This window comes from Gymnodraco acuticeps, unplaced genomic scaffold (assembly GCF_902827175.1).
Source record: "Gymnodraco acuticeps unplaced genomic scaffold, fGymAcu1.1, whole genome shotgun sequence".
In the NCBI taxonomy this organism is placed as follows: Eukaryota; Metazoa; Chordata; class Actinopteri; order Perciformes; family Bathydraconidae; genus Gymnodraco; species Gymnodraco acuticeps.
Genome location: NW_022991513.1, coordinates 1,587,487 through 1,610,426, shown reverse-complemented (window position 1 = coordinate 1,610,426; position 22,940 = coordinate 1,587,487). Strand labels below are relative to the sequence as shown.

At 40.1% G+C, this 22,940-nt stretch overlaps 1 protein-coding gene across 2 annotated transcripts in view; it reads right to left on the bottom strand.

Annotated features, from left to right (window-relative positions):
* myo1ea (myosin IEa) overlaps positions 1-22,940 on the bottom strand; it is a 48,726-nt gene that overhangs the window by 7,293 nt on the left and 18,493 nt on the right. For both annotated transcript variants that reach the window (XM_034196962.1, XM_034196963.1), the window contains exons 5-22: positions 22,052-22,139; positions 20,034-20,123; positions 18,916-19,047; positions 18,489-18,623; positions 18,082-18,214; positions 13,389-13,585; positions 13,205-13,285; positions 12,719-12,805; positions 12,547-12,630; positions 11,170-11,337; positions 10,094-10,179; positions 7,880-7,961; positions 7,565-7,671; positions 5,709-5,807; positions 5,127-5,271; positions 2,325-2,439; positions 2,068-2,237; positions 1,837-1,982 (exon numbers count right to left, since the gene is read on the bottom strand). In XM_034196962.1, coding sequence (XP_034052853.1) covers positions 1,837-1,982; positions 2,068-2,237; positions 2,325-2,439; positions 5,127-5,271; positions 5,709-5,807; positions 7,565-7,671; positions 7,880-7,961; positions 10,094-10,179; positions 11,170-11,337; positions 12,547-12,630; positions 12,719-12,805; positions 13,205-13,285; positions 13,389-13,585; positions 18,082-18,214; positions 18,489-18,623; positions 18,916-19,047; positions 20,034-20,123; positions 22,052-22,139 — 2,145 coding nt within the window. The remainder of the gene's footprint in view (positions 1-1,836; positions 1,983-2,067; positions 2,238-2,324; positions 2,440-5,126; positions 5,272-5,708; positions 5,808-7,564; positions 7,672-7,879; positions 7,962-10,093; positions 10,180-11,169; positions 11,338-12,546; positions 12,631-12,718; positions 12,806-13,204; positions 13,286-13,388; positions 13,586-18,081; positions 18,215-18,488; positions 18,624-18,915; positions 19,048-20,033; positions 20,124-22,051; positions 22,140-22,940) is intronic.

Sequence of the window (22,940 nt, the reverse complement as noted above, 5' to 3'; positions counted from 1 at the left end):
CACTCGTGATTTTACAAGATCATGTTTACGGTTGTGACTGTGTGTGCATCTGTCAATCTGCCTGCTCGGCTAAAAACAAGCCTCTTTTGTAGGCTGATGTTGGCTCTTGACTCAAAAACTGACATCTATAGACTTAAACATTCGTCACATCTTGAAAAAGAGCATCTGCTAATTACCCATACTCGATATGTTTTCATCCACTACAATTATACACCCTACAAGATAAACAAATCCCTGTTTTGTTATCTTGTTGCCATCTTTACTGCATTGGAGCAGGAAGGGACAATTGACTTTCTTCTTTGTCTGGGAGTGAAGAGGGAGACACACCTGGGGGAGATCTTCCCTCTATTGAGTATTTTAAAGACACTCAGCACCTAAACCGTTCTGCTTTGATGGAGGTTAAGATGGAGGGTCAGACTCATATTTCACATTTGCATGGAAACAAAAGGGAGCTCACAAAGCGTCTCACATCTGAAGAGGGAAGACAGCTTGTGCCCGTAACCCACACAAGGACACTTTGTTACCCTCAGCGAGGAGGAGCTTTTCTCTGATGACCTTTTTACTGCTCCTGCTTTCGCTCATTTCAGCACCTGGTCCACATTACCCCACTGACTCAAAAGCCACATGCTCGCACCAACATCTCTGCAATTTCTAAAATACCTCTAAAACTAGTCTTACAGCGTTCCCATCAACAAGGTCCCACAGGTCTCTCAATTCCTTTATTATTACTTGTCCTTGTAGTCACTAGTCAACATTCTTCATGAGAATGTTTGTGAATGCATTGCAGTAACATCTCTGAGATGTGGTTGATCAGTCAGCACACAAAGGGACACACAGACAGATGTATACACAAGAGGCAGGTTTATAGACCCCACATGTTTTCAATGTCCCATGTGTGACATTTACAGGAACTTGGGAACTTGTGTGATTGGAAATCCAGACTGTGGCTTTAAAGTAGATTCATGACTTTCTGCAGGCCAATGTGTACAGATTACATGGCGGGGCCCTGCATCCCTCCTGCTGCATGATGGGAAGCCATTGTTTTGGAAACAACTAATGACCTACTGATATCATGTACTCTAACCTTTTTTCTCAACATGCTCTCAGCACTTTTTGTATTAATGTTGTGCCCTGTGTATGAAGTTACAACACTCAAGGGGTTTACAAATGAATGGTAGCATGTTTTGGTTTGATAATCAGTACCCATAATGCACATGGATTGTTTGAATTAAGACAGCAGGTATACAATAAAAGCATAGGCAAGTTTCACTGTATACAGCAGAGTAGGATTGAGTTTGAAAATGTAGTTCACTTGGATTTATATATTTAATCTAAGCCCTGTTGGAGAGACATTCAAAGAAATCCAATTACAAATGGCTCAGTTACAAGAAAGTGTATGACAATAAGGTGATCTAATATTAGTCTCAGTCAGGGAAAGGGAAGTTTGGGGCCCTCTGCTGGAACTGCCCCCACCACGACCCCACTCCGGATAAGCGGTGGAAAATTGGTGGATGAATGGATGGATATTTACACATAAATAACATGAGTTGAATTGGTGAGGATGTAGTGCTTAAAGTTGACTTTCGTAGCTAAAATGAGCAACAAATCTGTTTATGTCTACAGATTGTGTTTGGTATTGGGAACATGTGAGTAAACATTTGTTTAGTGCCTGCTTGAGCCATTCATTAAAACTACTTCAAGGGATAAATACTTCTGAAAGTGAAAAGCTTGAAGAACCTGTTTTCCAACTGTAGCCAGGGAGATTATATCAGACACTGGAGAAAAAATACTTAACATATCACAACCCAGTTTGACCCAGTTTTCAGGGGAATGTACCTGAGAGACACTGCCAGGATCTTCTCCACATCAATCCTCCTCTTCATCACCTCCTTCACCTGTCCTTTCTCTGGACCCTGTTTCACTTTTTCTCTTCCAATCAGGTACACAGACTTTGGCGTCAGGATCAAGTCCCTCTTAATGCCCTAAAAAAAGCAGAAACAGAGAATCTCAACAAATATTTTGTCAGTTTTATAAACAGGAACAAGCAGCAGACTGAAGGGGACTTACCTTGAAGCGGCGGTCATATTTTGTGACTTTGTCTGCAAAGTCGATCTTTTCTCTCTTGCCGAGGAACTGTCGGAGTTCGGGCCTGTCGTCCATACCGATGTAGTCGCCTACAAAGTTTCTGTTGAGGCTGTGTCGCCGCCTCTCCTTCCGGTTCAGCAGCAGGTCAGAAGCTAGATAAACCCGGAGAAAGACAGTGGGATTTGGACACAGAGGATCTTGGAGACACTGATAAAACTGTGAGATGTTTCTCCACTTACCTTCTTCCCTCATCTGGACGTACTTCTTGCGGGCCATGTACTTCCTCCAGGCTTTCTGGATGGTCCTGGCGTAGCCGTCAAACTTGCGCTCCCTCGTCTCCTCCAGCAGAAAGAGCTGTATATATAAAATATATATATATATACAAAGAGAAGCAATGAAATATTTGAGTGTTGTATGTCTTTTAATAATGGACCAAGAGTCTCTTTAAATAAAAGCTGATGATGATTACATAAGAGACAGGATTACCTGCCAACATTATAATTGATAATAGAAACAAACTCTGTAATACTTCTTATACAAAGTGCTTCACAAACCAATAAAAGAAAGAAAGTGAGCAATCACACACAAAAAAAACAACAAATAAAAATGAAACAGCTAAATTAAAGTAAAATAGTGTACACTAATGAACAAGTAAAAGAGTAATAGATACAATAATGAAGACAAACGGTTAAGGTGAGTCTTGAGAGAGATTTGATTTGATTTGATATACTTTATTAATCCCGGTGGGGAAATTGTTTCTCTGCATTTGACCCATCCTAGTGTTAGGAGCAGTGGGCTGCCATTTTGAACAGCGCCCGGGGAGGACTTTAGTTTTTAGTTCCTCAGGTAAGGAATACTTAAGGGTTGGAGGCCTGACGGCAAACCCAAACACACTGAATAAAAGGAATGATGGCACGCACATACTGAACATACCTGCCTCTGTACAGCTGCACAAAGACAAACCTCTGCTGTCACTGATAACGTTTAGCTTTTAATGGCTTTTCATTGTCAGAAGATCTCTTTTATGACAAACTGAAGACAACAAAGTACAATCCAATGTGTGTTTCCGACCTTATTTTGCATTAGGAAGGGATTTATTTTACAGGCCAGAAGGAATTATACAAATATTTAAAAAAACTGACTCAAAAACTCTTACCAGTAGCCTACAAGTATATTATTTGATTTTGGGGCTCATAAGTAATTTCACCACTTCCTGCGCAGGAGCTGACGCTGTGCCAACAGACCACCGTCTCACCACTTTATGTCATTTCCTGACGGGCTTTTAAACACGCAATCTCTCTCTCTGCCCGCTCCCTGCAGACTAAACATCCTAACATACTGCCCACTGCTGCAACAGGCTGGCATCGAGGCCGCGGGGCGCAGTGTGGCGGGACAGGAACAAACAACTAAATGTTGTACTCTTTGACTGAGACAATGACACTGAGGCTTCAATGATTTACACCTGAGAAGAGATTGAGCTGTCCAGGTGACAAATCCTAAATCAAACAACTGATAGGGATTTTGTGGATATTTCTAGGTGATGTGTTTATCGCAAGGTGATTATTATCAAAAATGTCAACTGCGTGATTGTTTTTATTATAAATTAATTACGGTTATTTACAACAGTTTTATTTTTGAGCCATTCATTTATAATCACAATACCGTCATTTATTGAAAGCTATAGGCTAATGTAGTTGAGAGCAAATACAGTGTTCTTTAATGTGTTTATTTGTATATGTTCAATATTTCTAACTCCTACTATTGGCACCCTTAGGTAAATTCTGCAGTTTAACTAGATTAGGATTAATGATAAAAGAAGACATAAATGTAAACAAATACTGGAAATGTAAAAAAGGTTTGAAAATAAATGTTCTTAAAACTAAATTATAATGTGTTATGAGACAATAATAAATGTTTGTATGCTGCTGATACTGGTTAATTAGGGGCACTTAAAGTGTGACCATTCAATCAATAAAATCTTTAAATGATTTATTTTGTCTAAAAGTATGAATGCTTAACGAGACAAAACTGGAAAAAGCTCCTTCACATTTTGAGAAGCAGGAGATCAAATGTTTAACAAAATACCAGAATTTATGATCCACTAATTGACAAACGTGTAAAATGTCAAATAAGGTACCTCAGAGTTGGAAATGGCAAAATACATTATAATTCACCCCCGCTCATCCATCACCACTTTGAGGCGGGGGGGGGGGGGGGCTCTTCTCCAACATCTGGCGTGGCGTCAAACAAACTTTACTTATTACATCCATTAGAGAGGAAAAACGCTTCAGTCATTCAAACTAATTAGCTGGTGTCAGTGTCTTATCAGACAGAGAGGCTTGTTTTGAGAAGCCTGGCAGCTCTTTTCAGCGGTCTGCCCTGTGTGATATTTGCGTTTCACATGCACACCTCAATGACTCGGACTCTCAGTCTGGCAGCCTGGGGGATGGGGAACTTTTGGCATGCCCCGCTGCAATGAATAAGTAAAGGCATTGAGGAATCAGCTGTAAGGCCTGAATTAAAACTGAGATGTCTGTGTATTAGCTCCTCAATATACATGTGTGTGTGTGCAAGTGCATGCTCCTTCGTGCACACTGTGTACCAAAGTGAGAGCACAGGCTTTGCACAAGTGCTGCTTTCATAGGAATCATGAAAAAAGGAGTTATGGTGGAAAAAGACATGCCTTTATGATATCCCCCCAAACTCTGAAACTAAAACACAAGTACAGGCTGTGGTTGCAGCGCGGTGTTGACTCAGTGCTGACGTGGTACAAGGGTCGGGTTCAATCTCCTCCCCTGCATCAGGGATTCGAGCATGATTTGGGACTAGAGTGCCCTTTTATGGTGTTTCGTTTAAAAATGGTTGTTTTGTTTTTTCCCTGCTAACAAAAAGGCCTTTTTGCATGACAGCAGACATTCTGATGGTGTAATTTGCTAGGTGGTGTATTTCCCATATTATATTTGTTCTAAGATGTGGTGTTAAAAAGGGCAGAGACTAAGCAACAGAACAGGATGTGAAGGCGAAGTGGAGGCAAAACGTACCGACTCGGGGGCCTTGATGAAGACCTTGGTGCGACCAAGCTGGAACTGATCCTGGTCCATGTTGACAGACCGTAGGACGTGAAGGACGCCTTGTTTCTCGTCTCCTTGCCACGTCGGCCAGGACTCTTTGGTCAGGATGGCATACCTGAGGACCAGGAAGAAAAGCAGATCAAGTATTTTACATTTGCTGTAGTGTGGGTTTGGATGGAGGGTTGTCTACATTACAGTGGCTGAAAACTTTAATGTTGATGTTGTATACAATATGTATTTGCAGAATTCTATTTCCTAAACTTAGGCTATTTTCCATTATGATAACCTTTTTAACAACATTACAAATCTGTGTAGCTCACTGTGTGGCAGGTTACATAAGGACTACAATCATGACTAAATTAATGAACATGTTGTAAAGAAATTGACAGAAAAATTGTGGATCATGTTACATAATAGCTTGTTGTTTAATAAAGACAATATCAGCATAAATACCATAGACTGTATATATAAGATAAATACCCATCACTCGCACCCCTTTTTAAGAACCAAATGACAGAAAGGTGTGACCTCACAGTGAGATTGAGTCATTACCTGTTGAGGAACTTCTTGAAGACTCTGCGGTAGGCGTAGCCAGCACGCCTCACCCTGATGTTTTCCTTCAGACCCAGGTACTCCACTTGGTGCTTTGCTCTGAAGACAAAAAAGGATAATTAGGATAAGATGAAAAAAACAAAAAAACAATAACCAACTTTTTGTTTAAACTTTGATTGGAGTTAAACCTGCAATATATTCACAAAACTGACCCTGGGCCAGCTCAAGGTGGTATTGACGTTCATAACATTCAGATAGTTAACCATTAGTATTTCTCCTTGCCTGCTTTCCAACATAATTTTATAATGTTTTGTTATTTGGGATATCCATCGTAGCCAGGGTTTACGATCAGTTTTTGGGTGATTTGTACTGAGGAACAAGTATCACATCGCCGACGGGTGAAAAATTGTGTTTTGGTAATACGGGGTGTTCAGGTAACACTTAAAGACTTTGTTATGGAACGCAAAGCAGAGTAGGGGTCTAGTACACCCTCCTGAGGGTCCGATTGTGGATGTCATGAGAGCATAACATGGTGAAAACAATCAGTCTAAATTAACAATCGGGACGGAAATGTTTGGATTTCCAAAGGGAGGTTCTGTGAATAAATTAAAAATCAAGAACCGAAATAATTGAACTATTCATATCTTAGACTGCACTGTAACTTCTATCTTTTAATGTTTATTTTATTAGCTTTTCTTTTTAATGACTGATTTTAAATGCCATTTTCTTAATGTCTTTCATTTTTGTAAAGCACCTTGAATTGCCTGGTGCTGAAAGGTGCTATATAAATAAACTTGCCTTGCCTTGCCTTATTTACTTTTGACATTGTGACATGTTTGTGTTGTATGTAATTATGAAGGATGAGAATAAAGCATTTAAAGGTGAAGTGCTTTAAATATATATACCCGTTGTATTCACACCCTTGCCAAACTAGTTCATACAATGCTGATTCAGCGTATCGAGTTGAGATGTCTGGTGCCACTTTTTAAGTCAACTAGCGGCAGCATGGCGTTAAATCTTAAGAAATACAGTATGTATGAAAAGTTTCTGGTGTGGATGCTGAAGATAAAAAACTGTGTGCTTTCAGAGTCAAGATTAAAGTAAAAGAATAACGTGTGAGAGCACGAACAAGGATATCTGGGCAAAAAGTGCCAAACCGTGGACAGTTTGATACAAAATTATTCTCACTGCCAGAGGGAGGAGAAATAAGTTCTGCACTTCAGCTTTAAAAATATAATACATTTAAATCTAGAAACAAAAATACTTTGATTTTATTTCCACAACTGGCTTGAATTTGAATATCAAGCATCTTCTACCTGGTCTACGGCATGAATCTCCCGCTCCATTAGCGGAAGGGATGACCATAATTCATTGTATTCAAAACAGCTGCTTTTTTACTGACTTTTCCCTCAAACAAAGACCTTCAGCACTACTTAGTTCACTCAGACTTCCTGTGAAAACAGCACTTCCGGCGCTAATTAATGTGCCACCCTGCGCCTGACTCACAACAGGAAGGTCATCAGCTCGGAACAATACAGCAACACCCCGCATCTGAACATGTAGTCCCAAAAGCCTGTAGGCAGCGAAGAAAGAGCGGGGAAACTGAGACAAAGAGATAAGGAGAGGGGAATGCCTGAAACACGTCTCACATGACCTGGTCAGAAATATCCAAAAAAGAGCAAAAAAGCGTAAACCGGTGGAGGAAGAATGGATCGCAATGATATAGTGTCTATCTTTATGTGTGAGAATATAGTAAGTGACCTAGGTCTGCGTTTATCAATTGAAATACAGGGCTTGCAGGCTCTGGATGGTAAGATGCATTAAGCGCTGTGAAGACTCGGGAGTGTTTCACTTACCGGCTCTCTTCCCAGTCTCTGGGCTTCTTGGTTTCATTTGGTTTGATGCATCGGATGTAGTGTGGAGTACATTTCATCAGTGTGCTCACCAAATCATTGGCTTGTTTCTAAAAAAAGTAATGAGTAAGAGCAAAGATCAAGGAAGTTAATAACCATATTGATGTCAAAGTCATGAAAACATAAAGTGCTTTGAATAACTGCTGAAGGACACCGAATACACATGATACCTTTGCAAAGGCTTTTCCCGCCAGCGATTATGATTATTAAGAGGGACAGGTACATACAGTACACACACACTCTGGTGAACACACACACCTTTATTTTGCTGCCTGCAGTTGTGGGTCGACCCTTCTTTTCAGCGTTGAGGTTTTCTGGAAACCTTGCTCTGATGAAGGCTCTGTTAGAGGACAAAGGTGAGGAGTTAGGACTGACACAGGAAGGTTGGTATCATGCTTATAGCAACAAAAACTAAGTGTTGTAGAACTGAAAGTAATGTTGAGTTTCACTCTTTTCCAAAAACAAAAGATGCAGTTAATGATTAAAGAACCAAGGACCTTTAACGAAGGTCACTAGTTTAAATTCCTCAACCACTTGGGAAGGTCTGAGAAGGGGGCGGGTGGGAAAACAAGCGATGGTGTGTGTGTGTGTGTGTGTGTGTGTGTGTGTGTGTGTGTGTGTGTGTGTGTGTGTGTGTGTGTGTGTGTGTGTGTGTGTGTGTGTGTGTGTGTGTGTGTGTGTGTGTGTGTGTGTGTGTGTGGTTGTGTGTGTGTGTGTGTAAACTGTGGTGTATTTGTACAAACACCTCTCTGTGGAGCAAATCCCACCAAGGCCACTTCTCCTTAGAGGAATGTAAGCTATTATCTGAGGCTGGACACAATTAATGATTGGTTAATTCTGATTGAAATAGGACTTAAACAAAAACTTCTTTTTTTTTTTAAAGGGGCCAATATCAGTTTGTGTTTCCTGAGGGTCCCGGTTTATTTGGATTACAACTAATAACATTTTGGTTTATTCTAAATTCACACTACAGCTGTGGTGTTTTATAACATCATGACTACACTATGACGTGTTGCTGCTGGTCAGAATGTAGCAGATATTTGTGGAGTTTCCATCTCCTCAGGTTTCTCTAAACTGAAGACAAGGTAATTTGTCATTTTTCATAGAACTATAGATATAGAGCTGTAAAAGAAAGGAATGTGCTTTTACGGAGAAAAAGGTGCATTTAAAACCCTGCAGCTATGAACTGAGCCACATTGTTGCCATTCATGAATTTATTTGTATTTCTTATCCATTTTGCTTGTGTGTAAGCACGTGTCTTCATTATGGAAAAGAGCTACTCCCTGTTGAGAATGAATGACAACAATGTTTCACTCAAGAGCTATTACAAATTAACCATGACATCTTGTAGTTTTTCTAGGCAGTTAGTCAGTAAAACACTTGTAATGACTTATTTAAAGGTTACACATTGAAAAAGCTTGCCTTGATTATCTGATAACTGAAAGATGATGTGAAGTTATGATCATAGACACTGATCCTTTTGTGATCCGCACATCTGTCATTCAGGCACCGAATATTTGGCTGCTTTTTTAACATTGACAGTTTTTTTTTCTTTGAAAACTCAAAGCTCAATGTGGTGACTGTCAGGCCTGACCTAACAGTGACACACACTGCTGCTAAACATCTGATTTATTTCAACGTGCTTACTGTATGTTGCCGCCTTTGGTGTTTATTAGTACAGTATTCTCACAGTGTGCTTTTTTCATGTTAGTAATTTTTTGAATTCCATCCTCTTTCTGGATTTCTCCCACACTGGTATTTGTTTGGTTTTAAACTTCTGTCTCACAGAAGAAAAGGATCTGAAGGTTGTGAGTACAAAGAGAGGTCTGCTAATGCCGTGCAGCTGACAATACTGGTCACTCCTTTCTTCTCTCCTCAGACCTGCTGCTCTAAGGAATGAAGACTGCTTCCTTCCTTCTTCCTTTATGTGTGACTTAGCCAAAGCCTTTTATCTATGCGTGTGTGTACTATATATTTGTGTGCCTGCAAGTGTTGTAAAGTGCATGAATATATATTTTCCAGCACGTGTCTGAATAGGATTTCATATAACCTCCTTTCGTGCCTCACAAAATGTGCACACAAAAGGAGCGAGCGTCTGAGGCCTGCAGGGGTTACACAGACAATGCGGGCTACATGCACAGATGGCTACTTTGACACAAAGAAAGCTCAAGAAACCAAAACACAGGGGGGACCAGACTCCACTATAGAGTCCCGCAGAGAGACTGCACTTGGGAGGCCAGACTGGGAAGACCCTAGAAGACAGCCAGACGTGACTCAGGGCAGAGGGCACAACACAACCCGGACTGCACACACTTCTGCGACACCCCCCCCCCACCCCCCAGTTTCCAGATGCACTTCTGAAACCCTCTTTCAGATGTATTCAATTATAACCATATGCATCACAACAGAAGAGAGCACTCAAAATGAATCCTCACCACATGTCGGTGCAATGTGCAAAGCGGAGCTACTTACATTTCGCTGCTCTGCATCAGTTCAATGAGGTCATTAAAAAGGACGTCTCGGTTCCTCTCGCAGAAACCCTCTGCATCGTAGGACACCTGGAGGAGAGACATAGAGGCATTTCTAAAGAGTCAAAACCATCAAAGAAGACAAGGTTAAACCCGCAGACTAAATGAAAGATGACACCTGTGTGAAATTAAATATTGTAACTAATATTCTGGCTGAAATTAACAGCTTGAATTTTATGGGAGAAGAAAATGAAGGGTTGCCAATCCAAGCTTTACACCTCCCTAAAATAAGCTTCCTTATAAAACCAGCAGCGGTTTTAAAAGTGTATAAATTAAACAGTGTTATTTCTGCTGTACTGTAGCCGGAGACTGGAGGAATGTTTTGAGCCCGGTCATGGGAGCCCCTCAAGTCTTTATGGCACGGCTCATTAAGCCTGCGGCATGTGTGCCAGGCTGAGGCCATCACACATCTGGAGAATGACACGAGACAACCTCGGCCCAGACCGCCAGAATCAAAAATATAAGCAGAAAAACCCCTGATGAACTGTTATCTATGAGGTGAATAAGGCCGGTTAACATGTAAGTTGTGTTAGACAATGTTACATAAGAGTGTACAGACATAATTGGTAAGAGAGGAGAGAAAAGGTGGTGTTAGCTTAGATGGTAAAAACGTAGAAGGTCGAAGATGACGACACCGGCTCCAGGATTAAATTACCAGCTGCTTAACTGATATTTATGACAGATCATACAACACCATACAAATGGCATTTTAATAACTTTCTATTTCCAGAATTTGCTGTCAGGACTGTGTGCTTAACAGATTACAGTTATACGATGGCGAAGACAAGTGTATGGAGTTTTCTTTAAACCTTATACTGAGTGTCGTAATCTTTCTGTTTTGTGAATCAACATTTTTCTCTTGCGAGTTTGTAAGAGAATCTTTCTCCACATTTCACCAATGTTTTTGTCCAAACCTTTATGAGGGTGGCTTGTCAAAAACCAGTAATGTGAGTTGTCAGGGTGAGTGGACAAACAGACATACCCTCCCCCCCTGAAAATGTATTTCCTGCTCAGACTGACCTTGCCAGCGTAGTGGTGGATGATGAAGCCCTGGTTCCAGCTGTTGAAGTGTTCATGTGTGTTGATCTGCATTCGGAGCTTCTGCAGCATGGTCTGGTCCGCTCCCTCGCCCACCGCGTGCATGGTGGCACACACATCGTCCAGGATGCACATGATGCCAGGGGGACTCTGGAGTCACAAGGGGAATATTTTACATTAGTATCAACACTGGCTCTGAAACTCACCAACAAGAAGCAAGCGTGGATTTTATATTTTGCAATTTTATTTATCTGTTAATTCGATCTGTTGAAATAAACAAACTGGATTTCTTTTTTAAATAATTTGTAACACCAACAAAAAATCAGCAACATATAATTATCAATCAAAAAAAATGGTAAAAGCTCAGTTGTTCCAGCTTCTCCACTCCACTGTTTTTTTTTGTTTTTTATAATAGTTAATAGACATATTCGTAAAATACTTATGATGAAAAGGACGGCGCCTGGAAATTGTAATGGTAATTATTTTTAATTTTATGACCAAACAATTGATTATTCAAAATCTTCGAATTATCTTGAAATCTTCATATAAGATTCGTCATGAAAACACATAAAGATTCCTCTTTTTTTAAACAACTGAGCATCTAAAGGAGATGAGAAAGCTATAAAGGCTGTCAATGTATAACAGTGGAGCAGCTCTCTCTCTCACTGCGCTACTTGGCTCCATTATGTCCTCAGTTGATCAATGGCCCTCAGTTTGCACAGTGGCCACCGTGTCACTAACTCAGTGAACACAGGCCTCTGGTAAAGTACACATGTAAAGTTGTCACTGGATTAAAGTGGGTCTGGTGTAAAGAGCTGAAGTGTCAGGCACCGATACAGACCCCGACTCCTCTCACATGGAGGCTTGTTTTAAAGCCCTTGTTGTAAATTTCATGGATTAGACCTCTCAGTGGGACATATAAATCAAGAGGCATGTCGGCACATTTAAAACTCATGGCACCAGAGCACAAACTGGCAGGCCCTTTCAATTCAGTTTACAATGTGAAGCCAATAAAACTGACAAATGTTCACTATTTAAGTTCGTATTAAATTTTTTAGTGATTGTATGTTGTTGTGTTGTTTTCACATAAACAACATATCAATAACATCTTGTTTATTAACCCTAAAATAAAGTGAATATTTAGCTCCGTTTGTTATTTAAAGAGACTACTCACTATCAAATCTTTAAATGTTGATTTGTAAGTAATTGAAAATGTGGTTTGTGTACGTATCAATGATCAGAAACTGCAATTTACAACTATTTATATAATAAGGTTTCTCTACAATCTTGGTCTTGATTAACCAATTCATCTTAAAAGATCTATAAAAAATATATAAATGTATATAATGTTGTATTCACTTTGCTCTCGATGAGATCACAGACGATCTTGTTGTTGAAGTACTCAATCTGAGTCCATTTGATGCCCTCCTGCACGTACTCCTCCTACAAAAAGAGACATTAGCAGAGTTTAGAGTCGGCATATAAAACATTTAATGAGGCAGTAATAAAAAACAATATGGAGGAAGTTCACCTGCTCGGCCTTCAGTGTCAGCTCGATGAATATCTGCTGCAGTTTCTCATTAACAAAGTTGATGCAGAACTGTTCAAAGCCATTTTTCTGAGGAGGAGACGACACAGTTAATAATATCGAGAATAATTTAACTGAGTATTAGTACAGGTGTGTTTTAAGTACCTGTACTGGATAATAGGAATCCAGAGCTTTTACCATAACAACAATACAAAAACACTTCCGTTCAGTTAGTATGATCCTATAAACAAGTCCAGGTCTTCTCATTAAGCAAACAAACCAGTAATCAGATTAGAAAAGCATGAGGAGGTCTGCTGTCTCAATCAGGAGATAGACCTTAATCCAAATACTTTATAGGTTAGTCTTATCCTCTGTGTTTAATCTGTTTAAATGCTCAAAGTTAATACCTGTTAATCTAATTTATGTGTTGCTGCACGTTTAAATTCCACTTATCATGTGCCAGACCGCAAAAAGGCCCAAAACACTTACCTGGAAGATTTCAAATCCGTAAATGTCCAACACTCCGATGTTAAAGTCCTTATGATCTTTCACCATGGCTTTGTTGATGGACTGCAATTAAAAGGTTTGTAGTATTAAAATAAAGCTTTATTATATGCGATCAAAGCATTGTGACATATGGACACTCTAAAACCGTTCAATAATGCAATCATACCTCGACCAGGAAGTCAAAGACCCGTGAATGCAGAGCTTTAGACAGGGCGTCCCGTGTGTAGCACGCCTGCTCCACGTTCAGCGTCACGTCGATGGACTCAATTGCATTTCCCCACTTGCTGTCCATCTTCCTGCTCGTCAGTTTCTCCTTTAGACGGTTCTGGTCAATTCCAAGCAGAAACGCAGGAAAGGCTAGAACTGTTCAAAGACATAGAAGACAGAGTATAAATAAACGTGTAAATAGATAAAGATGAGAATTATGCAGACCGTATTTGTCTTCTTTGTCAGACTGCTCTGTTAACCAAACACGTACAAAGTGGAATAACTGCATGCTACAGCACATAACATACATTGTATTTATCGAAAAAAGTGAAAAGTAAAGCAGCATGTTAATCGGTCCTGCTCTAAAACAAAAAAGATACATTTCTCAAAAGAACCAGCATGCAAATCAAAAAGCAGGATTGTATCCATTGGAAAGGCAGCTTCAAGTAACCTTTGCATAGCAGAGAGAAGCATAGCAGACCCAGAGCTTTAATGAATCTTTTTGCACTGCACTTACTCTTATCAATCTGTGATTAAAGTTATCACAAAGCCACAACATGTAGCTGATTCTGTGGCTAAACTGCGGACACTAGGGAACAAATTTGGAGCTAAATGTGAAATAGAAGAATAGATTTGGGCTAACTATTAAAAAAAGAGTGTTGAGAACCCCACAGAGCATTTGTCCCGACCTGGCGTTGATATCGTCCCGAGAGCCCCTCCCTGCCTTATTACAGTGACTCATTTCCCTGAAAAGGAAATGGCTCTCAGGCTTGCAGACTCACAGCGTCTGTAAATGCTTCAGACCACTGCAGTAGCTCCCCTTATGGGACATAAGGGTGTGACTGCCATACGCCAGCTTCAATCAGGAGGAAAAGCCATTCTTTGTGTTCCGCAGGAAAAAGTATGGATTGTATACAGAGGCTTTTACAAAGGCTGTGTATCGAGAACGGGAACAATGCTCATATAAGCAAAAGCTTCCCTGAAGGACATTTGTTAGTCAAAGTGGATTATGAGAGGAGGGAGTGTGTCACTTTTTATGGGAAGTGACACATACAATAATCCTGTCACTCAATGCTTTATTTCTACAATATTGACTGATCTTAATTAAAAATGTACTTTAGAAATATAGAACTAAAGCAAATCTTTGACAGCTTGAAAAGAGTTAGATGACAATGTTTTCTGTGTCTCTGTGCCAGAGCACTTTTTACAGCTGACTTTTCTTACATTCTTGCGAATAATTAATTATTTTCAAAAGTTCATTGAGAAGAATAATAAGACGGGAAGAAGGGGGAAACAGCTAGCATGACTTTGGATTTTGTTATCCAAATATAACAAACCACCAGCAACTCCAAAGCTCATTAATAATAAATAACTTTCCTTTTGAGAAGCAAAATATCCTAAAATAGACATTTTTACAAAACAGCACGTCACTGTCGGGATCAAGTTACAATTAACCCATAATAATCTCCACTTTTCTGTAATAGAACAATTAGTCTCAGCATTTCTTTTAACAACAGATGACGCACTGACGCTTGCTGCTGACTGAAGCCCATGTGAACTTGGCTGCTGAAGCTTCATATGTGCAACACACTGCAGCTAAAGCACACAGTAAGTGAGGCTGGAGGGAACAGGAAAGCAGAGATTATTGAGCGCTGCTGTTACGTCTGCACAGAACAGACCAAGGCTTTGTACACTGGCAACTGCACTCTCATCTGCATCATATACACAGCATGGGGAGGAAGGAGAAAGAAAAGTGTAAAAATACATGGGAATAAAATGTGGCAAGAGAAGGCAAAAGAGAAGGGGACTGGAAAAGTATTACTCCAAGTCATTTTAAATCCAGACCTAATAATAGTTATTTATATTTTCTGGTAATCTAGCATGGCCTGGTTACTCCAGACAGTTGGCAGGAGTTACATTTTTCTCAATAAAACTGTAAGGAGTGAAAGTGGTGGGAGAGAAAAATCCTCCTAAACCAATAAAAGGGCAGTTCAGGAAACTGAGGAGAGGAGAGACGTTTAAGAAAAGTATAAAGTAATGAGAAGAATACATTTACTATGAATCAACCTGAGCCCCTTTACAATTGTCTTTCATAACCAAATAATTATATATGAGTTTTTTGTGTGTGTGTGACACTAGGGATGGCAAAGTTGATCATCCTGCGATTTGGTCCATGATAAAAGATCTCAGCTACTATGTAAAGATGTGTTGGTACATCAGGGTTGCCAACTCTCACGCATCTGGCGTGTGACACACGCTTTCACTCTCAATCTCACGCTCTCACGCTGCCCAAACTATTGTCACGCCAAAAACAAGATGAACCGGCGATCATTTTTGGTTGGTTATTTACAATGTTGAGTTGACAGCTGCTCAAGCTGCCCATCCGCTCCCTCCCCGCCCCCACCACTCTTAACAACGTTAACAGACAGCAGAGCAGTGGGAGCCGGTTGGTCAATAGCCGACCCGTATTGCGCATGCGCAGATCTAAGATCCAAGATCCAGTAGAAATGATAAAACGTAAAAGTCTGCTGCTTATTGCTCTACTAGACCAAAATAGAGCGTGAGAGTGTGTTAATTAATATATTTGGCAGTTTCGAGTAAGTCTGTAGATTTGTTTGTGTGTTTGTGTTTCATGTATAGGCCTCTCACGATAATTAATTTTGTTGGATACATTTTCCCGGAAATTATTGCGATAAACGATAATATTGTCGGCACCGTTGTATGACCATTTTAGACCACTGACATAATGATAATATATAACAGTAATTCAAGTACATCCTTTCAAACTGCTAGTCACATCCTCATGTAAATGGCAATTTATCGAGTTCATTTTTATTTCATTTTATTTAAGTCAATTAATTGCTTATCGCGACAGGCACACAATAAAACAATGGAAACAAACATGTGTTTGACTTTCATTAGTGAATGAAAATGTGTGCCCTTTATAGTCTGTGTCTAATATTGTGTATTTGTATATATTGTATATGTATCCTATATATAGGCCTATGCTAAGGTCCCGCTGCTGACACGATAGCAGTCATTTAGTGCGCATATGTGTAATTAAACCCATGATATCAAAATCTCACTCCAGCCAGGGTTGCGTTCCGATAATCCAAAAATCAGCTCCTAAATTCTAACCCTATCTCCTATTCCTTGACCTCTGAGTGAAACGTCACGGGGTTAAGGGATAGTGGATAGGAGAATTCAAAAGGACTTAGGAGAAGAGACTGTGGTACTAGAGAATCCGAATGCACTTTCACTATCCGACGTGTTTATGATGCGCCAGCGGACGTCATGAATGTGCGTCTGCTGCTGTGGGGAAACTATGGAAACTACAGTTTTCTATACAGCGGACTACAACATGGATGTTCAATAAGAACGAGGGACTACTGTAAACTCATCTAGAGACTCTGCACCGTGCTCTGATGCTGTTGCTTTATGAATGTGGACAACAGAGAAACATATTCTTCATGACCAAAGTTGGAATTTAAATAAAAAAGGAAAGTGAAACTTATGCTCGTCACCCTCTCCCTCCGGTCCACATATGATTGTATGAACTATTAAAAGATCTTAAAATAAATATAAATGTATTTATTATAAACGTTAGTCCTTAACATCTATCACTGTGTATATCACCATTCAAACATCTTTTAAAAGTTGAACAACCCCACACAGCTCAGTAAAGACTGTGAAATGTTGACTTTATTTGATCATTTCAGTAAAAACTAACGTTCATATTTCTCTTTTTGATTATAATACTGATGAACGTTCAAAACAAAGCACTTTGGCAACTTACCACATACGTTTTAAAATGCTTAATAAGCACCGTAACTTTCATGATATCATTTCTCCCATTATCGTTTGTGTCCGTGAACGGCCGACTGTTGAGTGACGGCAAATGCTGCGGCTGCAATGCATTGTGGGGCAGCATTTTCTCCTCTCCTTTCGGCTAGGGAGGTCCAGTGGTTCCTAAGCTAAACGAGGTTATAAAGGAAGTTTGAAACCTCCTTTCCTTTCATTTGGAGAATTGGAACGGCACTTATCATGGCTGCCAGTGACGTACTTCCGGGTCATTTCACTCCGTTAGGAAGGTTCCTAAGCTAAATGGACTATTGGACTGGGCCCCAGGTACCCAAAGTTGGCAACCCTGTGGTACATTCATGATCACCAGAAGAAGAATCCATACTGAATTCCTATAGCATCACCGCAGGTCAAAGTTAGAAACGCTTGCATGGTCATACTCTTGTCTTCTGCACATTTTGAAAACTAACCATAAGCATGTTAGCATTGTCATTTCGAAAATGTTAGCATGATAGTGTAAGGTTCAATCTCAAAGTAAAGCTATGTCTAAGTACAACTTCAGATACATAATTCTCAAGAAAACCGTCAACATTAAGACTTGTTAAGCTATAATGATACTTGACACTCGATTTCTTTGAATGCCTTATATTCCTTGAACATGGCCACCAGGCTTAAACTTAAAAAGCTGTTTCTCTCAGGCTGAGCATAAACACGTTACAGTTTTGAAGGAGAGGGAAACAAGTGAAACAATAGAAGTAGTTTTTTGTAAGAGATGATTACATTTGATTTCCTAATAAACAAAACCAATGTGGCCACATTAAGCACAACAGTCCTATAGTGAGCCTACTTACACTCTTCACTCTCCACAGCAGCGTAGTTTCCTGCTTCCTTGAAAGTGATATTTCCCAGGTGCAGGACTCCGGCCACAATCTGAAGCACCATGGAGTTGTTCTCCGATGATATGCCAATCACATCCATTGCATGCTGGGAAAAGCAAAAGGAAAATATCATGCTAAATTAGGTCTTCAGTGTGGGTTTACTCGCTCCTCTGGCACCTAGCTCATGTCCTCTAATTACTCCTGTTGCGGTCTCACTGGTAAACAAAACCAGGAGGAGATCATTGGAAAAGAAAACAAAAGAGAACTGGTAGGGAGAGGGAGGAATGTTAAAAGAAGGAGTCACATGAACGCTGGTATGAGAATAATAGACACTCACAACACCACTGAAGGTGTTCAATTATTGCCAGAAGGGACCGTACCGTTGTCTCCTGGAAGTCACTCTTGTCGTTGATGTCGTCCACTTTGTAGGAACCGGACTGATTGAGGTAAGTGTAGTAATCTAAGCTTGTGATTCCCAGGGTGCCCTTCTGCTCTGCAGTGGCTCCTTCTATCAACTGTAAAGCAGAAACAAATAGAGTATTGTGGACAGATTTTGCACAAAGTCTGTTTGTATTATCATTTTAATACTTTTTCAGGCTTTCATTTATACACTGTGCTCCACTTTTCATGTGAAGAAAACTGTACTAGTAAAAATTAACCATCTCTTCCCGGGACCAATTCCCAGTGAAAACAGATTGACCCTGTTCCTGCAGCCAAATGGCACGTCTAACCCAACGTGTCCTCAAATCCCCTCGCAGACCCTCTTCACGAGCCATATGTGTCCGCAGCTCGAATAATAAGCCTCACCTGGTAGAATATATGGAAACTCCTCTCTCCAGGATTCCTCATGACGACACGTGACTTCTCCAGGAGAAAGTTGGAGATTTTCCCCCCGTCTGGCTCTCCACCGGAACTGAACTGGATCTCAAAGTATTTCCCCTGATGGATCAAAGCATGTTTTTATTTTTCCCGTATTGGAGTAGGCTGCAATAAAACTCAAAGCCAGAGCTATAAGGTCTGAAATACTGGCACCAGGCTGTTATACGGTTGATAGTGGTATATGTGTGTGTGTGTGTGTGTGTGTGTGTGTGTGTGTGTGTGTGTGTGTGTGTGTATCAAAATCCGATCCTTGCTTTTTGTCTCGCTCTCTTCTCCAGGCAAGCCTGTAATATAATATCTGTTCCAGGCCTAATAGTGAACAGACACACTATTTATTGAAAGACAGTACTTTAGGAGCTGTGATTTAAGGCCAGGAGTGCCAAACCAAAGTAATTTCCACAAAATTGGATCTGAAAACATCACGACTACTGAGACAATGGTGCATTGTATGCTAATCTGAACACTAATAAATGTGTCCTTAAATGAGCTTTGCCTTTTCCAATGTTCAGCCCTTATTGACCCAGATCCTTTGTAGGCAGGGCAGGATGTAACTCAGTGGTTCTGCATGCATGTTTTTCTGTAAAATATGTCCTTACAGCACAGCACTGGTTAACCAGAACACACATGAGGTTTGCTTCCCCATGCAGTTAAACAGGAAAGCTGTTACTGCAAATCTTTATTTTAAAAAGTCTCCGCTCAGACCCAAAGGTGCGCCACAAAAAAGTTGAGTCCTCAAATTATTCTGGGGTAAGTACTACCTACTGCATGTATTTATCTCTGAGCAACACAGTTTAGGATATTCAGGCAGTGGGTAATTCCAATTTTGTGTTTGTTTCCCAGAGTTGACCTCACATAGACTGCAAATCCGGTCTGGCACATACACATGTAAAATAGGGAGGCTGACCTTTGTATGTTGCCTGTTAACACTCTTTGAAATGGATATCCATATGCTTTTTTTGGTTAATACCAACCAGTTATGAATTGAGCTGAAATGCAAGGCATTCTGATTTACAAAAATTGGAAAAACTCAGGAATAAAAGCCTTACAAATCTGCTGGAGTTGTTGTTCCTCACGGTCTTGGCGTTACCGAAGGCCTCTAGCAGCGGGTTGGACTGCAGGATGATGTCTTTGACGTGCTGCAAGGAAACAGAAGCAAAAAGCCTTTAGCTACATCACAGACAGCAGGTAGGGATACCACACACTGTACCCCCTCAGTGACAGGAACACACACACACACACACACACACACACACACACACACACACACACACACACACACACACACACACACACACACACACACACACACACACACACACACACACACACACACACACACACACACACACACACACACACACACACACACACACACACACACACACACACACACACACACACACACACACACACACACACACACACACACACACACACACACACACACACACACAGTGAGTCATCTGTACGTCAGAAACACATGAGCTTTAAAACGGTCCAGCAGACAGAGCTATTCCGACTTCCTTTATTGTACACAGAAGTTGAATGGAAGTTATTTCTTGGAATTGTTTGCATTTCTAAATGTAGTCCTGGATGAAAGGAAAAAATAAGCACCGCCCTTGGGACATCAAGTTTATTTATGGAGAACTATACGGTTATTAATTTACCAATTCATCATATTTTACTTCTCCAAAGCAGAAGAGTGTCACCTAACACTAGTTTGACAATATTTGTACATGATTTATTTGTGGGGCTTCCGAACAAACTGAATCCTAGGGATATCAACTCAAAGTGAAGACACATTTTGAATATGGTGTCCATATGTCTATAAAACAGTCCCATTTGAATTAATTATCATTGTTGATAGATATGATTAGCTTTTGTGACGATGACAATGCTCAGACAGATGAACATACATGTTGCTGACAGGAAGTATTTATCTATTCAAAAGTATTCTTGCACACACACCCACACACACCCACACACCATAAACAGGTTGCATAAGAATGCACGCGCTGAACTAAGCATACCGCACAATATGTACAAAATGTGAAAGAGAAATTATGCTGAACAGGAGCTGGAAGAGGTGGAGACATACGTGTGGGTGTGTGTGTGTGTGTGTGTATCTGTGTATATGAGGGTTTGTTTTAGTGTGTGTGTGCGTGTCTGCTGTAAAGGCCACATTTGTTTAAACAAACAACATCAAGACAGTTATTTTCATAACTAGCATTAGGGTATACATTTACACTGTAACTGGCAACATGGGACTTAGTCAGTCTGTCAGCTCGACGGATACATTTAAAGCCTGAAGATGACTTCTTATGTCCCTTGATGGAAGAAGCTCTGAGTGGATTAAATATAAAAATCCCAGCGCCATCATGGTACAGGCATTTCCTCATCAAACTTTAGATCTTTATCGAGCTTAGGAACAGGACATCTGCTGGTTAGAGGGACTGCCAGATGGCTGAAGGGGGTTGGGAGAATAAGAGGCTGCTGATGGGCTGATAATGGGGAATAAAGAGGAGATCTGGGTCTAAGGAGAGGAATGAGTGCAGGAATGAAGCTGCAACAGGTTGTTTGTTTTCATACAAGTCAGCAGTGGTGTTAAGGACTTGGCTCAATTTGTGAATGACTCGTTAAGTTGGCCCGGACAAAAAAAAGATAAAAGATGATTATGATATGGATATAGAAGGTTACCCTTTAATTTGAAAATGTTACATAAGAAATGAATTTCCTCTTTGTCACAAATATATGTTAACACTAGTTATAATGATAGAAGAGGCATCTGTGCATTCCAACCTTTTGCAAAAGAAAAAACCTTATCAAGTGAATATTAAAGAGAAGATGCTTTTCCCAGGATTGTACTTTTTATTCTTGTGAGGTCTTTATACTTAATCTTAATGAGATTGAAATATTTGAATATTATTTCAGAATATAACATTGAGCATCAATAATGACAATCATAAACTCCTTTAAATAAATGGAGTCCTGCCAAGTTGTCATTTCATCTATACTCCTCAATGTCTCTATTACATACTGTCCTCAAAGACAAGCAGCAGCTCACCTGTACTTTGGGTCCGCCCCCTGACACTTTGGAGATGTAGCCCATGATATATTTGGCTGCCACGGTCTTCCCTGCACCGCTCTCTCCGCTGAAAAACACATTTAAGCACATGTTTTCACTTACGGTACATGCAATCCAAGCTTTTAAAGTCACATTTAAATCCACCCAATGCAAAAACTGATAGCATGTGACACCTGACTTTATGCTCAAACGTTACGTTTATAGATTCAGACAGACCTAGTTGGACACCATTCATTCATGCTTACTTTGTTTTTGTGTCCGTAATAACATTTTCAAAAGTTCAAGGTAAATATATTGCCGATAAGCTGTCAGTGATTTGTTTATGTATGTGTTTGTTCTGAACACACAGCAACAAACAGGATAGAGCTACTGGATGTGGTGAAACATTGTCATAATTATATATGAGGTTACTTTTGGATCCCATGTGCCATCAATCAACAAAGTAAATGACCATATTAATAATTAACATGTTAAAATCCTGCTCTATATGAAGTCACAACTACTGATCTTATTCATAATGTTTTAAAGGCTGTACAAACATTACATTTAAGACAGTTAAGACTAATTGAAATGTAATAATGTGCAGTTTTATGTATGTGTTGGTGTGTGTGTCTGCATTTTGTGTCCACCTAAGTTAAGATGACTTATCAGTTAGTGTAACCCTGCTAAACAAACAGGAGAGCTCCTGCTTTCATTTGTACATTTCATTGTTAAAACAAAATGTGTGTTTCAACTAGAATCCACATTTCAGCTCAGAGGCTAAATGTGTGTTAGCCGCAGCACATCTGGTCAGATGAATGCAACAAGGACATTAATCCTGTTTTGTCATATTCACAGATTTTTCCCTCATTTCTCTCTCCCTCTCCCT